General features: G+C 46.5%; 1 protein-coding gene across 1 annotated transcript in view; it reads right to left on the bottom strand.

Moving 5' to 3' along the window:
* Positions 1–18172, bottom strand: part of LOC144940914 (glucagon receptor-like) — a 65063-nt gene that overhangs the window by 6850 nt on the left and 40041 nt on the right. Inside the window, exons 9-11 of the mRNA XM_078867419.1 lie at positions 14660–14819; positions 4407–4467; positions 962–1031 (exon numbers count right to left, since the gene is read on the bottom strand). Of these exons, the coding sequence (XP_078723545.1) occupies positions 962–1031; positions 4407–4467; positions 14660–14819 (291 nt within the window). The remainder of the gene's footprint in view (positions 1–961; positions 1032–4406; positions 4468–14659; positions 14820–18172) is intronic.

The following is an 18172-nucleotide window of genomic DNA, read 5'->3' as shown; positions in this document are numbered from 1 at the left end:
ATGGAAGAAGTGCCAGTTACCCACACTCTGCCCTACCACACACGACCTGCCGACTGACACACTGCGGTATGACCATTTGGTACGGCAGGGTGGCCTGCCGGTGAGGTTGATTTAATCATCTTGGCCTTATCTATTTCAACCGTCGCACCGGGAGATGGAATTCAACCGGCGACCTCTGCATTGCTGGTCACGTGGCACTGACCGTCACAGCATGGCAGCACCCACCAGGTACCGAACGAAACATCTACAATGTGCTGTACATTTGTCAAATGTATACACATCGCGTTGCTTTGCCTTTAGCTGTTCCTGATCACATTTCCTTTAATCCTGCTGATACACAGTGATCTTTATGATGAGGGCAAATTGAATTTTTCATGCGAAATCCCTTCGTAGACACGCGGTGACCCCTCATCTGGTAAAATCAACAAGTGCAGTGGAGAAAAGTTAATCGGGAAAATTAATTCTCGGCACTGGATTTTAAAATATCAGAAATCTCATCTGGTCAGAAACTCATTTATGCCAGGCATACTTCTACGCTCCAGAAAACTTACACACCACGCAAGCGATGGATTGTAGAATTTTAAAGCTACAAAGTTGAGAATCATAGTTTCAAACCAAAGACTAAACATCAGTTTGAAATCGTGAAGTTTAGTGTTCCCTTTATAAATCACTTTAACCATCAGAATTATGTCAAATGCAAATCAGAACAAATTAAAAACATCTGCGACGTTAAAATATATCGAGTTTAGTGGGATTAATTTCGATACGTCTCATCACGGAAATGATTAGTGTTCATAGTATGCAGGGAAGTGTTAACGCGGTGAATCGGATGATGGCATTCTCTTGGGCAGCATTATATTAAGCTCTGAGTTAATTAAAATGTTTTCATAACCTGAACCGCTCGTTTTACATGCGTCATTTTCTGATAGAATACCTCAATTAAGTCTACCCTGATGCTTACCACGTTGGCCAAGAGAATGGCGGAACGTATGATCCACCAGTAACTCAAGTTGTTGTTCTGGCTCCAACACCTGCACAGCGCAGGCAATCGACACACAGGCAGCGTTAACCAACCTGATAACACACAGGTGGCAAATGTTGCCGTAGCTCTTCCTTTGTCACTCACTCATTGGGTGACACACACTGCCTCCACTTCCCACTAAAGCCCCAGGTGACTCTTGCACGTGACACGATACTGTTGAGTTCTCATCTGGTTAAACAAAATAAACTTGAAGCTTGGTCAATTTCAGAACTGAATATATAATTTTCTTATAATATATATATAGCAGGGCAGGTGGAAGGTGCTATCCCCATAGGCATGGATAAGAGGTCAAAGCTTTCAGAATGAGTTCTATGATATCTTCTTCCACGGACCATTCCCCAACATAAGGCGATGATGCACTGCTATTAGAGAATCGTGAATATACTGTGCCGTACCACCTGCTGTGACACGCGGATCAGAGACATGGACATTGTGACGAAGAAGGTGGGATCAATCGGCGAAACGTACCGGACACAAATTAGCATCGTGAGCTGTGTGTCGTGAATGACACCGATAGACATAAATAGGCACTCGAGTTGTACAGAGGCATCGTGTCGACTTCCAAGAAAACTAAGTGAGCTTGCGCAGGACTCATGGCAGAAGGATAGGACTGGTGATGGAATGGCAGTGAAAGAATAGAAGCCACGTGAGATGATGATGACTTTGAGAGATTTTATTTCACGAAAAATGTGTCACACTACAAAATGATAGATTTTGCCCTTTTCACAAATGCGCTGAAACAACGCAACGAGTGCACACGGCTCTCTCACACATTTCACAATCTATTGGCATTGACACACCTTGGAAAAATCAACTTGAGTTGCAGCATTATTTATATTTGGTAAAAACAAAAATCCATCATTCTTCGCTGACACAAATTTTTCCATTTTTATATTTAGATATAGATCATCTTTTGCTACGAATGTAATTGTCGTGATTTTATTTGCTGGGACGTATTCGTTGGGCACCGGCACTTAACGATGTCACAATCATGACCATTTAGAGATTTATTTTGTTATCGCCGCTTCACGCAGCGGCGACCCGTCTCGAATTTCACGGCGCTCGTTTGACGCGATGGGACACTTTGTAAGCCCCCAAAAAAAAATGCATCTGGTGAATTGCATCAGCGTATTTGTTCCACAAGATATATACTATACGTGTATTATCGATATAATAAGATACCTTAATCTGTTAGTTTAAACGTCGTACTCAGATTGTAAATGTTGTGGATTTGCTCTCTAACACACCGGTGTGCTGTACTAGTGTAGTGTACTAACTCAGAGACACTTGTAGGAGGCACTCTCTCTCTCTTGTTTATTGCGACCTTCACATCCATCGGGGATCACTACACACCGGGTCAGGACAGCTTCGAAGAGGTCAAGACCATGACGATGGCAGCACGACGAGTTCCACTCCATTCTCGATTTGAAACTTTCGTGACTGCAAGGATTCATACTCTTAGGGTTTTTTTCGGTAAAGTCGCGTGGGTAAAAAAATTATAATAAAATAAAATAATAATAAATCACGACGTTTCGGAGGCAACACAAGTCTCCGTCTTCAGGTGGGACCGTCACAGCTAAATTTACTGTATCAAGTGAAGAGAAATCCAAAAGACAAGATCTTAAATACCGGTTAAGGGGAGGTGGGAGGGGCTTATCTAAATGTGGCAGTCAGGGACTGGGGGGGTGGGGGGGCGGGGCTAGAAGGGAATGTGGGCGTGGCTAGAAGGGGAAGATGGGCGGGGCTAGAAGGGAAGGAACAAATGAGGAACCTCACAGGGGGTACGGCCGATGTTAGCTGCCAAAACCAAAATAGCAGCGCTGTTAAACGCTGGGGATGTCAGCAAATCGGTAAAATAGACCAGTACCTGTCAAATTAGATGGTACAAATATGCGTAGTTAAATCTTTTCTACATGGTTAATAACATCTTTCCAATGATTGCTCAATTTGTACCCATCATCACGGTTGAAGTTATGTCTATGTTTGTATATCTGGAGTTCCACTCCAGATGGAAGCAGCCCTGACTCTGAGTCGGAGCTCGCCTTTTATCCTCCCCAGTGTGGCCAGGCTCTGCCCACGGCCACGCACCCTTCCGGATCCCCCAGAAGGCTCCGGGCCTCGCCCACGTGTCCCACTGGTTAGACCGGGCTGCTCCCCATAACCCCGTTCTACCAATCCCCAGCGCTAGGCGCTTCAGAGACTCATTTGATGCCACTGCACTAGAAACGAATTGGCATGTTCTGTCTACATTACAAACCTCACGAATTGGCTGTGTCGGGTGGTGGCGGGTTTAACGGCGCATTTATATTTACGCGATCTAATTTAAAAAACCTGTATTATGGACCTTAATCTATATGTCTCAAAAACCTCTAGGGTACTTCCCGACAAGGTAGAAAGCTGAATGTTGGTACAAAGGTAGCTTTTAGAACACAAATATCAGGAACAATTCGAAAATCCGAGACTTTTCATTTTAAGGCCTCCAAATCTCGATTTTAAGTGGCCCATTAACATGTGATGACGGAGACTTGTGTTGCCTCCAAACCTCGTGATTTTATTGTTTTATTATATTAATTTTAGTTTCATTTTTTACCTACGTGACTTTACCGAAAGAACTAAGAGTATGAATCCTTGCAGTCACGAAAGCTTCAAATCTAGAATGTTTGTGAGTGTCATTCAGAAACCATTCAAAATGTAACATTGCAGAGGTTTCCTTTGATAGAGCATTACATTGAAATTAAAATTAAAGCGAGAACCATTGTTCATTCTTCTATTGTTTTTAAATATTTCGGATTCAAGCGGGTTTGAACGATGTTCAAATCTGAAAAATTCGATTAAAAAAATGGAATCTTTAAATTGAGCGGTTTTCCGATGGGTACGTCTTCAAATATAAGAAGTTGAATCAAGTCGTCAACAATTTCATTTTTTTGGCGGAAAAATACAAATTTTTGGACGAGTTAGTGTGGGATCGTAGATAAAAATTGTTAAAAAATTAAATCATATCAGATTACTTATTATATCAATTGAAAACTTTTACCCGGCGAAGACAGGCTTCATGAACTTCGTCTATAAAAACATAACCGTTTAAAAAATGTGTCCCGACATCCAACCGGCAAATAAAATGAGCCACGAGAGAATAAACTACGCAATCTTGCACTGCAAAAGTTAACTTGCCTTAAATAGAAAAGGATTTCCATGAACAATAAAATAAAATAATAAGTCAATATAATTTACTGCCGCCTTCGAGATGAACCATTACTCACGCCGCAAGCTCTCTAATATTAAACAGAAGTTACTGCCAATAGATTTTTAGTACTACGGGGGGATTTCTTTTTTTTTTACACGAAGCATTTTATGTCATACTCACTCGCTGTTTTCTCTCAGGAATTTCATGGCGACCCAAGGCGTTACGAAGATCACTGGCGTGCCTGCAGAAAAGAAGAGCCATATTTTTGTTGGCAATGGAGGGAAATTAAACTCAACACACGAACGCACATATGTATTGCCATTGTTTGATGAAGCAAGGTCTCCTTTTCGTTATCCCGATCTCCTAACCAAACACAGAGTTCAGTTGAACTGCTCGTAAAAGCAAGACTCCGCAGGACTGTCCGCCTGCTAGGTCAGTTCGACAGTAAATAAATGAGAGGCAGCTTGCGACTGACGTTATGTACGTACGTACATTTGGGATTCTGCCATAACGTAATGGTTAGCAGACCGAAACAATGGGCCGAGTTTCTTAAATTGGTCCCACCTCTGTCCACCCAGCAGTATAAATGGGAGCGCAACAGTTAAGTCGATCGGCAGGCCATGTTTTTCAGTTTAAGTTTTTCAGTTTCATTTATTAGGTTAAGCCCTGTGAGCCATGCAACCGCAACAAACAGGAAACATCTTAAAGTGACTACACGCAACATAAAAATCCAGTAAAAAAACAGCAAAGTCTTCCAGAAAAAACACACTATTTCAGCGCTGTGTGCAAAAATCCCAGTGGGATGCAAGTCAAACAATAAGACAAATTAGATTAAAGTTACTGGCTAACTCTGTACTACAACAAACAAACAAACACATGGCTAAACCAAAACGTTTTCAAAATCAACAAAATAAAGCTATAAAAACAATGTAACAGTGATCATAGGAACTATGATTCAAATTTAACAATAAACGATATACATAACATTTACGACCAAACTTTGCAGCCATAGCTGGCAGCATGAGTCACTCCATAACAGCAGGAGCATCAGTAGCAGGATCAACATTTTTCAATACACCTTTAAAAATAAGCACACTATAATCAAAACTCAAGATCGTACTTTGCAGCGGTCATCCAAAACGATACATTTGATTTCAGGCCATTCTGAATAGCACTGGCAGCTAGGGGTGTACAACTCCTCTAGAGCAGTTTTGAGTGAAGATCTCACAGGTAGCGATCCAAGTTGCAGTTTATTGACGATAGCATTCCAGACCCTGGGGGCATCAACAGCAAAGGCCCTTCCCTCCAGTATTTGTACGGCAATAAGGAATGTGAAGCTGTTAAATGAGCGAAGACCTTAGGTCACATTTGTTCTTCGAAACAGTGACGAGATCCAGCAGGTAGTCTGCTGATTATTTTGTAAGTACATCGTGTGTGGAGGAGTAGGCCAAAATTACCTTCTATAGATAGCTTGTAGCGGAAGGCCCTTCCCTTGGCAGGAAGCCACTGGAGGCTATGCACTTTTAAATCTATATTGCAAACGAATTTTTTGTAGAACTGCTTTTTGTGTTCAGTTTTTTGTCCTTTCCCCCGCACCTACTATTAACACATTCCTGCGGAGGGAGCTGGTAGGAACGTTGGGTTGCTCGGTCAATGGCCAGGGTCAACGGCGGCGTGGTGTATTCCGCAAATATGGCCGACTGTGAGGGCGGGCACAAGCCGGCGTGAGTAGGTTAAACGTTGAGTTTTATAAGGGCACCACGGGGTGACCAGTATAATGGTTGGCTATGTATGGTGGCGAGATGTTAACTACCTCGCCTGGTTTCCAGGAGGTCGTGGGTTCGATCCCGGAGTTTGCATGTCTCTATCCCCGTGGTCTCGTAGATTTGTCTTCGGATCCTCTAGTTGTTCCCCTCCACATTAAGAATAGAGAATTTGGCTGCTATACGTATCCACCTAATAAACCATTTCGTTGAGCTATCATATGTGGCCAGGTCGTTTCTGAAAAGAAGAGTCATATATTTCGATTTAAAGCTTTCGTGACTGCAGGGATTCATCTTCTTGGTTCTTTCGGTAAAGTCACGTAGAATTGAAATAATAAAATAATAATTAAATTAAAACATAATAAAATCATTCTCACGACGTTTCGGCCACAACGCAAGTAGCCGTCCTCAGGTGGAGAACAGGTCTGTCGAGGAGACAGTCTCTTGCGTTGTGGCCGAAACGTCGTGAGAAATATTGAGAATTATTTTATTATGTTTTATTTTTATTATTTTATTATTTCAATTCTACGTGACTTTACCGAAAGAACCAGAAGAAGAGTCATATAGTTTAGTGTGCCTTACCTGGTAAAATGTGGTGTTTTGTTACGTGAGCAAGCAAGCAATGCAGGGCTGCACCTTTACCTTTTACTCAAGTACACCCTCGACTGGTGAATGAATAGTAAGTGGCCTCGTTTGCCAAGGAACAAGTATATCTTATTATACCACAATGTGCTTCTCTACAACAACTCAGGGTGTACTCACTGAACCCTTCATCCCGATGTCATCGCCTCCCATCTCCCCCCCCCCCCCCCTGTTAGTATCGTAAGTGCAAATCACGCCCATCGCCACCTCTTAGAAACGCGAAGTATAATCTTACACTATATATACAAAGTTGATATGTCAAGATTAGTCAGCTGAGTGCGCCGTGTGTGCAGTAGTCGTGTAATCGTGAGCACAATGCGCTACGAACCCGGTGAACCGCGTTCAATTCCCGCTCACGGCCAACATCGGTGACGACTATCTGAACTGATACTGGGCCTCCCCTAGGTCGACTCAGCCTCAAACGAGTACCTGGTGCGGTGTGTAAACATCGCCACGAGGGATACAAAGGCGGTCGCGCATAGTGCTGGCTGCTCACCATCTCGTGTGCCGTGCCGGCTTTCATAGGCGCTCGCTAACAGCGCTTGCCCCAACAGTCTGTTCAGGCTATAGGGGGATCTTTCTGTTCGTGCACACGCGTACATTCTTACGAGGGGTCTGATAATGCATATATTCACTGATTAATATCGAGTCTTAAGCATTATAGACTCCTTTTTTAATTCACGTTGTTTGTAATGAGTTCATGTGAATCCACATTGCAACTGCGATCAGCATTCGCCAGTGCCTCCTAAATCACCAGTCGAGCAGTAAACCTCTCGAAGTAAGACTCTGGTTTGGACCGAAACAACAACTCGCATTTCTATTGCGCCCAGAAGCGTAACGTATATATATGCAAGCCAGTGCCGGATTAAGCGAGTGCGAGTCCTGTAGCATATGTGATAAAGGGGCCCTAAAAACACGTAAATATTAAAACACACATTTTTTTGCTTGCACAGTAAAGTAATTGTATTTTTTTATTTGCAATACAGCCAGATAATAAAAATTGAAGGCGGTATAGTACTATAGTAATAGAGCAAGTGCGGAATCACTGAGCCGAAATTGATAGCTTGAAAGCATTTAGTGCGGGGCCCTTGAAAGTGTGGGGCCCGTAGCTACTACATGTGTAGCTACTTTTGCTACGAGGATAATCCGGTACTGATGCGAACGCAGCTTTTGTCATCCTGATGGCTGCTGTCCCCTGTGTGGCACACGGTGAATGCGGCGCCGGCCTGAAAGGGGATGTTCGTCTGCCAGTAGGTGGCGATGTTTCCGACGGTTATCCAAAATGAAGTTATTTTGCGCGGTTACAGTTCTTTTTTCTTCAAATTTCGACGAAGCCGCCGACACACACACACGTGCTATTTAAGCAGCTTGGGATAACTATGAAACGCACCGCCCTGTATATAGACGCGCATTTGCAGTGTCTTGATTTTTGGCAGAGGGAGGTGGAAAATGGTGATGGGGACAAATTAATAAAAATTCTGATCATCGTCATCATCATCATCATCATCATCACCTCGGCTATGATCACCCACTGCCGATGTAATCATCGTCATACATATGCGGGATGTTGTTGGTGGCAATTGAAACAGAGCACACCCAATTTGTAATATATATGAAGTGTCTCAAAACAGTGATAAAGCATTCATTTCAAATTGTAAAGAAAAATAATCCGTACCAAGATTGAACAGCGGGAGACATTTAACAAACTGTAGGCTCTGGTGAGAGTACATTCCCAAACCGGTGAGGCCACGTGTAAAATGTATCTTGAAAAAAGCAGGCTTCCCATGACACAGAACAATTTTTGGCAAAAATCACAGCACTTTCCACACGACTCCACCTCGTTGAACGCTTTCGCAGCTGCGTTTGCAAATAACTAATCGGCGGAGCAACGACGGGGCCTGGCAAACACAAAAATAAGCTCCGGCCCCTCTCGCCGACACGTCCTCGCCACAAACCGCCGTGTGCCGTGTGGAAGAGACAGCCATTGGCTTCCGGCTGACCTCGTAACGAATGCGTTATACGAGGTCGCGCTCATTACACGCAAATTGCTTGCCACAAATGAACCACAAAAAAATTAACCCGTAAAAACTCAGTTTTTCACTATAAATCCTTTATATGGCGGCTAAAGTCCTCTCGTCCTCTGGCTTGCGATGGCTGCCACCTATGGGTCAGATGATTGCCTGCCACCATTAAGCAATTGGTAATTAAATATTTAAAAAAAATTCCTAAAAAGTGTAAAGTTATGGAAAGTTTTTTTCCACGAAAATAAATTGTCACGCACAACGAGTCTGTGTGCAAAATGTCAGCTCGATTGGATCACGGGAAGTGGGTTAAAAAACGACCGAAAGATTTGCACGGTCGTAAGCGCGCAAGCAAGCAAGCAAGTGAACTTAATATAAAGGATTTTAAAACACCTCTCTCTGATCTCGTCACCAAGTAGCATAAACCATCATCAGGCGAACTGCGGTCACCGTCGCAGCTGCGGTGGCTTTCGGCTCGCCATCGAACCAAGGAGGTCACCGCATCGCCCCCTTTCAGATGCGCTTTTGCAGCACGTCCGGAACACTCTTCCTTCCGATATTTGGAAGCCACTGAGAGCTAAGCACTTGTAAAATCTAGATTTAAAACTAATTTCTTCAGGACTGCTTTTCGTGTTAAGTTGTCCTTCCCCCGCACCTCCGATTAGCACGGTTGGTTACGTACGGTGCGAAAGAAGTTCAACACACATACATACATACCCGGCTGGTCAGTGTGAGTTGTTGAAGCAAGGGGGGGGGGGGGGGATAACAGATATCAATGAATCTATGACTCGTTAGACCACTACTATCGTTTTCTCCAGATTATAAGACTCTCCGCAAAGTACGACGCACATCAAACTTGTGTCAAGCGTCGATAAAGTTATTTAAATGTGGACAGACACACACACACATAAAACTACTGGATTATAAGACCGCAGCCCAATTATTTTTTTGCTCTAATATACAGGGTGAGAAAAAAGTGTGTCTCGTAATCCAGAGAAGACGGAAAATACCATCCACATCCAAGAGTGAACAGCTGGCTTTTCATTATAACACCGTGAGTCACACGGCCTAATGAAACTGCCATATAAAGCCATTAACACCGATTATTTCAAAAAAAATATTTAAAAACGTTTCCAAAAACAATTCTTTATTCTATTTTGGGGCGGTGGCGGGGAGTTTGTTTATTCTAAACTCGGGAGTCTGTGATTGAGTCGCAAGACCTGCGGCCAAATAACTCCTGTGTGTGTGTAGCTTTGCCACTTTCTGGGCACACTCGGCCAAATGCTCCGTAACATATTCTGCCTCGACGAGGAGGAGGGCTGTTGAACTGCCTCCTATTTTGGGCTGTGTGTGCATCCGCGAGATAATAATTCTGAGGTGTTTTTTTATTTCACCGAAATAACAACAACGGTTCCAATAAATATTCACGTATAAAAACAATTAACTCTCCTACCCCACTGATTTAGTAAAGCTAAAGTGATGAATGTATATATACCAAACATTCATTAATATTTGCACACACGCAAAAGACAAAGACACCCCGTACAGCCTTAACAGTCTGTTGTGGCAAGTGCTGTTAGTGACCACCTATATAAGATCGGAACAGCACGCAAGGGGGTGGCTGGGTGACCAGCACCACGCCTAGCCGCCTTTGTCTCCCCAGTGGTGATGTTTACACACCACACCAGGTACTTATTTGAGGCTGAGTCGACCTAGGGGAGGCCCAGGACCTGTTCGGATACTCGTCACTGGTGTTGGCTGTGAGTGGCAATCGAACTCGGCTTCCCGAGTTTCATAGCGCAACACACTCACCGCTACAGTACCGCTCCCCACACACACACATACACACATAATGTAGGGACAGTGCGCGGCCAGGTGGTCACCAGAGATAATTGCAGCAGGGGACCACGGGGGGATGTTCGTGATTGGCTGAGACAGTTCGGGGAAAGAGGGCGTGGCCAGGGGGGGCGGGGCCATGCCGGCGTCACAAAAAGTCAGACCCCCCCCCCCTCAAATATGACGTCATAAAGCTCTACCCCCCCCAAAACCACATTTCCATTTTGAAAATAAAACATGCTTAAAATCGCTTTAAACTATTGTCATTGTAGTGCGTATTTAATGTGGCGCTGCACTCTGATGTTGTAGGAGAAATTTTGTATTAAAAAGTCTATTTCATTAAGTAGAACGCGTTGTCTATGTTTATTTAAAGTTGCGCATTTTGATGTGACGTCACATTTCTCACCCCCCCCCCTCTCGTCACACATCGTCACAAATTTCTGACCCCCCCCCCCAGGTGCGTGACGTCATTTATGGACGGCCCCTTGGGTGCTGTCCTATCCAAAGTATCTGTTGTGATTCTAGCCCAAGTGCTGTATGCTAGCCTTAGTTGAGCACTGTGGGATATGAGTGGATGTTGTCTGCACGACATGCCCTAATAAATCAAGCAAAAAGACAGAAGTTGTTCGAGAGTCATCACACATACATGTACAAGCACGGTACATACATACAGGTGCAAAGACAAAGATCCCCCGTATAGCCTCAACATACTTTTGGGGCAAGTGCAGTTAGCGAGCACCTATTAAGTCCGGAATGGCACGTGAGGGGGTAGTGTGGTCAGTGCCATGCCTGCCCACCTTTGCATCCCCAGTGCTGATGTATACACTTCACACAAGGAACCAATTTAAGGCCAAGTACAAGAACGATCTAGAAGATTAGCACTGAAGCGAGCGTTGCGTGGCTCGTAGTGGGTGGGTCGCCTTGGCCCGTCGTCTCTCCGGTGTCGACACAACGAGGATACCACATTGGATGTGCCGCACAGGGACGAGGCATTTCTAACCGCTGCACCACAAGAGACGGAGTGCCATCTGATGCTCAACGGAGTGGGAAAACCAACATTCATCTGAACGCATCGCAAGCGTATGATAAGCGCGGCGACACCGCAACACGCATACGCTGCCGTGGCGTAACGGTTAGCACATCGGATGGGACTTGCAGTCCAGGTGGTGGCTGCCGGTTCGAATCTCCAGCTGTGTCAGTTTAAACAATGGTAATCTTCTTGGTTCTTTCGGTAAAAATAAAACATAATCAAATAATTCTCACGACGTTTCGGCCACAACGCAAGCAGCTGTCCTCAGGTGAAGAACAGGTCTGAGGACGGCTGCTTGCTTGCTTTGTGGCCGAAACGTCGTGAGAATTATTTTATTATGTTTTATTTGTATTATTTTATTTTTTCCATTCTACGTGACTTTACCGAAAGAACCAAGAAGAGGAATCCCTGCAGTCACGAAAGCTTTAAATCGAAATTTAACAATGGTAATGTTGCTTAAAGCGCACCCGCACACACGCACACCGAACCCTGCACCGTCTCTACCGCCCAAGCAGCAGTATGGACCGGTACACCGCACCTCATTCGACGCGGTGGGGTGCAGTGTGGGTATAATCAACGATTTTTGGGTTTAGATCGCGTTATTTATAAATGTGTCGTAACCCTCCACCACCCGACACGGCCAATCAGTAAAAAAAGTGTCACGTTGACAAAAGACAAATAGTTCACTGCTTTAGCCCACCGGTGTGTTGTAAAAATTGTAAATGTTGTGGTTTCACGCTTCAACACACCGGTGGGCTAAAGCAGTGAACTATTTGTCTTTTGTCAACGTGACACTTTTTTTTACTGATTGGCCGTGTCGGGTGGTGGAGGGTTACGACACATTTATAAATAACGCGATCTAAACCCAAAAATCGTTGATTATGAACAATATTGGTCGCGAAAGCCTACGTGTTAAGCAGTGTGGGTACTCTGACCTCTGCCAACAAGTCTGCTCAGTTTGAAAGAGGAGGCGGACATGCGTTGGAGAGGGAGCACTTTCGAGCTCCCTCGAGTGGAGGCCATTCAGCCAGCAGTGGAGCCAGCAAGGCATTGCAGGGCTGCACCTTTACCTTTTGTCTTTTTGCTACCTGTGCAGAAAGATCAGCGGTACGTGCAGTGGTTGGCATACCGTACAGCACTCCAACTCGAGTTCGATCTCCGGCCGCGGCTAACATCAGCGGCGAGTGATATCTCAACGGGCCCTGGGCCTCCCCTCCCCTCCCCTCCTTCGCCGACCTGCGCTTGACCAGTGCGGTGAAGTATGGTCAAATAACCACCAAACCCGACATGGCGCGTGGATGTACCTTAACCAAACAGAGCACAGACAGAGAGGGGCTGTAAAGTCTGCCACACTATGAATATGCCCCCGCATCGCGGTCATAAACACCGTTGAGCGTACATCAACGCGCGCAACTGCGCGCGTGCAGAAAGCGTAAGCAATTACAGGTGACGAATGACACACTCGGACGCGCGCGCGCGCACGCTTCTAAGGAGCACACAATTAGTTTCCCTTTGCGCGCTGCGCTGTGTACAATCCGTCAGGTGCGTTTGACAACTGGCCCCGTCGGTCTGCTGTAAACTTGGGCCCGTGGCCGGAGAATTAAACAGCCGCGGGTGTCCCTCACAGGCAGGTCACAAAAACCAGCAAGTTCGGTCGCCCCGTTCCATCCCTCCCGGCGTGCCAAGGGACACGCGCAGCGACGGCGGCGGCGGCGGCGGGCATGCACACGTTTAGAAGGGAACGATTTCCCGTCGTCCCTCAGCCGTCCGTTCTGGAAAGGCCGCGGCCACGGTCGAGAATTCCCCTCCTTTTTAGGTTTTGTTCTACGGCCCGCGGTGAGCCGTGCGTCGCTGTATAGTGTTGAGGTCGGCGAGCGATGACTTGTTTTCGTTGTAAAGCAAGGCGATATTTAATAGTGATTTGGTAGAGTGTCCTCAATTGCGCTTTTTTCTTAAAAACACCGGTTCCTCGCTTATCCCCTCCCCCCCTCCTCCCCTCTTTGCGCACCTCATCAACAGCAAAGGTATCTTAAGAAAACACGGACCCGGGAGTTAGATTCTCAAAATCTTCTGTTACTTCTCAACGGGCCCTTGTGACTCCACCTCTTCCGACAGGTGACCTCTACCTATTGCTCGAATAAACAAATCGCGTCCATCTCTAACCTCAATAGGCGATGCATTATACATTCGGCGAGCACACTGCTACAACCCTCCTTTGGTGTACATCAGTGTTGTGTTCGGCACCTTCGATTCGCACGGTTGGCTACGTACGGTGCAAAATAAGTTCAACATACATAATTTTCAGAGGGGGGGGGGGGCACTTTCGCTGATAAGACATCAACGTTAGGGCCGCCACACCATTTGAAACCATTGGGGGGTTTGACAGCACAATAATGATGGGTGTGGGGGGTGTTTGGATTTGTGCATTGTCGGGGACCGCACTAAAGGCTACCAGAGGCCGCCAGTGGCCCGCGGGCCATGCAATGAACATCACCGGTGTACAGAATACAAGTGCGATTTTGGAAACTCACAGAGTAAAGCCAAAACACCCGTGGTTGCTCAGGAGCGGTTTTGACGCGTGTGTGTAAATATATATATATACCCTGACCCAGACAGACTGGGAATTGGCATTTGTGTTCGGGTGGCAGGAATTAATTTGAGCCGACATCTGGTACCGGCGTTGCCGCGTTGAAACTTTATTGCAGCTTGAACACTTAAAACTTCATGACATAATACTGCGCAGTGATTCATTATAGACCAACGCTGGCACGAGAAATATGTCCAAGGTTTGGTCTGCGGCAAAGGTGTCTAACACTGACCACGAAACAGTACCCACGCGTAGATCCCTCCGCTGCGGTACACATCCCGCCACGTGCTTTCTGCACTGCCCTCTACTGCCCAAAACAACAAATAAAGTTGATAATCGATTATCCGGCTTCCGATATTGTTCGGCGGTCCCGGGGTTCGATCCGTCAAAAACCGCTCCAAAAGTTGCAACCCGGTCGGGCGATCGACGCAACCGATTAGCATGCCAAAAAAAAAGTAGCCATGCTTGATTTCATTGTTGAACATTACACATATAGTACATTATACAAGAAGAAGAGGAGGAGGAGGAGCAGGAAGAAGACGCACGATGCTCACCCCAGCCGATGAGCAGGTAGAGGCGGAAGTGGGCCTCCTCGGAGAAGACCGTGACCGAGAGCAGCGTGTGCAGGTAGAGACCCTCGACGAGCAGCCAGCAGTAGTTGGCCACGATGCAGTACTGCATGAGCACCTGCGCCGTGCGGCAACTCACGGCCGCCTGGCGAGAGAGAGCGCGCGCGCGGGGGGCAAGGGCAACGCACAGAAGGTAAAGATTCTAGATTTGAAGCTTTCGTGACTGCAAGGATTCATATTCTTAGGTTTTTTTCGGTAAAGTCACGTAGGTAAAAAATAAAAATTAATGAAAGTAAAATAAAAAATTAAAATCACGACGTTTCGGAGGCAACGCAAGCTTCCGTCTTCATGTGGAACAGTCACAGCACGATAGCTTGTGTTGCCTCAGAAACGTCGTGATTTTTATTTTTATTTTACTTTTATTAATTTTAATTTTTTACCTACGTGACTTTACCGAAAAAACCTAATAATAAGGTAAAGATTCCCACCACCCCACCCCGGAGAGTCTTAACACATTGTTGGGGCAAGTGCGGGTAAGGGACGCGGTGGGTAGCGTGGGGGGGTTTGCGTGGGAGGGCAGCACCACGCCAAGCCGCCTTGGGCTTCTTAACACATTCCTGCTGCGGAGGGAGCTGGTAGGAACGTTGGGTTGCTCGGTCAAATGGCCAGGGTCAACGGCGGCGTGGTGTATTCCGCAAATATGTCCGACTGTGAGGGCGGGCACAAGCCGGTGTGAGTAGGTTAAACGTTGAGTTTTATAAGGGCACCACGGGGTGACCAGCCCCTCCCCACCCAGCCCCACCCCTCCCACCCCCCACCCAGCCCCTCCCCACCCAGCCCCACCCTCCCCACCCAGCCCCTCCCCACACTCCCCACCCCACCCAGCCCCTCCCCTCCCCACCCAGCCCCTCCCTGCACAACGGACGGACGGACACAATAATCCCCTGTGGGCTGGTGGAACCGGTGGGTTCCTTACCAGTATAATTGCCCTATAACAGGCACTCATTTGAGTCGATCTGGGGTCGACCCACCACCGGCTCAGATCATCGTCCCCGGTGTTGGGTCGTTAAGCGGGAGTTGAACTCGGGTCGCCGCGGCTCAACGCGTCCCGCTGCCTCGGCTGCCCTTCGTCCATCGTTCCCTTCGAGCGACGAAGCTGCTGCCCGAAGCCGACAACGTACTTCTCCATCACAGTTTCTTATCGGGTCATTCACTCGCGTCTCTTCCCAAATCCACGCGTTTGCTCTGTCCGTCTCACGGAAATCCGGTCGCATCCCCACCAAACTCGATGAGATGGGCGGCAGAGGTTACGCGAGATATTATTTTCTCACGGAATAGTCTTCGCCGGCCGGCTGGCTGGCTGTGTAAAGCGAGCGATACAATGTTATAAATAAATGCGCAGCATTTGTCCCCTTTACAATTTCTCAATTTGAGGATTTTGAGCAAAGGCTGCCCTTGTAAACCCCAGATATATATACACACACACACACACTGTGCAGTGTGTGGGACAGATGAAAAGTCAATAGTGATTAGGGCCAGGGTTTCAGCGGGTCAAATCCCACCTCCGTCCAGCGATACCGAGGAGCGAAATCAGAGCATGCGCTCGCTTACAATGGGGACACCAGAGGCCGTGACAATTCACTTTCTAGAGTAAATTGACGTGTGCCCTCTCTGTCGCAGGTTGCCTACCCGACAGCTCGAATACAGCATAATACAGCGGCGCGAGAGAGTACACTGCGGACGCGTCAATACGTTACGCGAAATGGTGTTGGCGCTGGAGTGCGGAGTTGTCAGCGTGCGAGAGCTGCCACGCTGCTCTTCGAGCACGGTGGTGGCCTGAGTTCGATCCCCAGCCACGGCTAACATCGGCATGGGGAGTGCTGTACGAGCCGGCCTTGCCCCCCCCCCCCCCACCGTCACCAAGCCGCATTGACCAATGTGGTGAAGAATGGTCGAACAATCCCCACGATGATAAAAGCCTGTACATTTTAACGTATCAATGTTACAAATTCCCTTATCAACTTCCCCGAATAAAACTCCCGATGCCAGACCTTTAGAGTTTTGACATGAGGTGGGGGGTGGGGGGTCGGGTGGGAATGTAAGACAAACCGATACTTTGTTGTCGATGATGAATGACGTATTGAAGTATCGATGTAAAAACATCACTGGGTCACCGTTTAACCTTTACACACTGCTGGGGCAAGGGCGCATGAATGCTGGCATGCGGCGCGAGAGGGTGGGGCGGCCAGCACGGCGTTCCCGTCCGCCTTTGTCTCCCCCGGTGCCAATGGTGACGCGAGCCACAGCCTGCCAAGCTGGAGGGTTCGGGCTTCTAATTGCCACTGAAGCAACACGGCATGGCCTAGAAAACGAGCTCGTGTCACCGCAATCATAGCGCAGGTGCAGCGATGATCGATGCGCACGCACACAGATACGTGCGGGTTGCTGCTCTCATTTCCAGCGTGGTTTTTTTGGAGTCAATTCTCATGATTGAACGGCGGGCTCTCTGCACAAGGCAATTTGTGTTGTTGTTGTTTTTTATCTGCACCAAACCGTCGTGGTTGCTTTACGCAACCAATCCCTGCCTACTCGAATCCTCCACTCGGGGTCAGCAGGGCTCGGTGACTGCTGGTCGCACTGATAACGGCTGGTCAGGGCGTGGGCCGTTGCGTTCACAGCCACGGCTGTGAGATTAACCCAGGGGGCTCTTGGTGGCTGTGTCTTGGAAAAATATACCGAATGCTTTATAATGGTTCAAACGCATACACCATATTTCTAGATTTGAAGCTTTCGTGACTGCAAGGATTCATACTCTTAGTTTTTTCGGTCAAGTCACGTAGGTAAAAAATGAAATAAAAATTAATACAAATAAAAATATTATTTTATTTTTATTAATTTTAATTTTATATTTTACCTACGTGACTTTACCGAAAAAACTAAGAGTATGCATACACCACAGCCCTGCGACATCGACTATCGGTTACATGTGGCGGCAGGGCAGCACAGTGAGTACCTGGTGCAGTGACAAGGCCTTGGGGCTCGACTCCCTAACTCGGGTCCCTGTCTGTGTTGAGTTTAATAATTGGTTTTTTACCCTTCTATCTGGCAACAAAACTGACACCTTTTTTTTTTACAAGGAGTCATGTTTGCATAGACCACAATACCTGCAGTCATAATGCAAACAAAAAACATAACTCTGATAATGTATGCACTGTCCTTGAAGTTGATTGGTCCACACCCGAGACAGCTTTCCTTAGAGTCTAGTCTCACATGGGTTGGACCAGATGACGCCAAAAGGCGTACATTATCAGAGTTGTGTTTTTTGTTTGCATTATGACTGCAGGTATTGTGGTCTATGCAAACATGACTCCTTGTAAAAAAAATAAAAAAGGTGTCAGTTTTGTTGCCAGATAGAAGAGTACAAAAACAATTATCATATTATTTACTGGCAAATGAGGTTCCAATGGTGCGTTGAGTTTGTTTGTATTTAGTTCTCTC

Source organism: Lampetra fluviatilis, chromosome 23, assembly GCF_964198595.1.
Source record: "Lampetra fluviatilis chromosome 23, kcLamFluv1.1, whole genome shotgun sequence".
In the NCBI taxonomy this organism is placed as follows: Eukaryota; Metazoa; Chordata; class Hyperoartia; order Petromyzontiformes; family Petromyzontidae; genus Lampetra; species Lampetra fluviatilis.
This window is presented reverse-complemented; position numbering and strand designations above follow the sequence as displayed.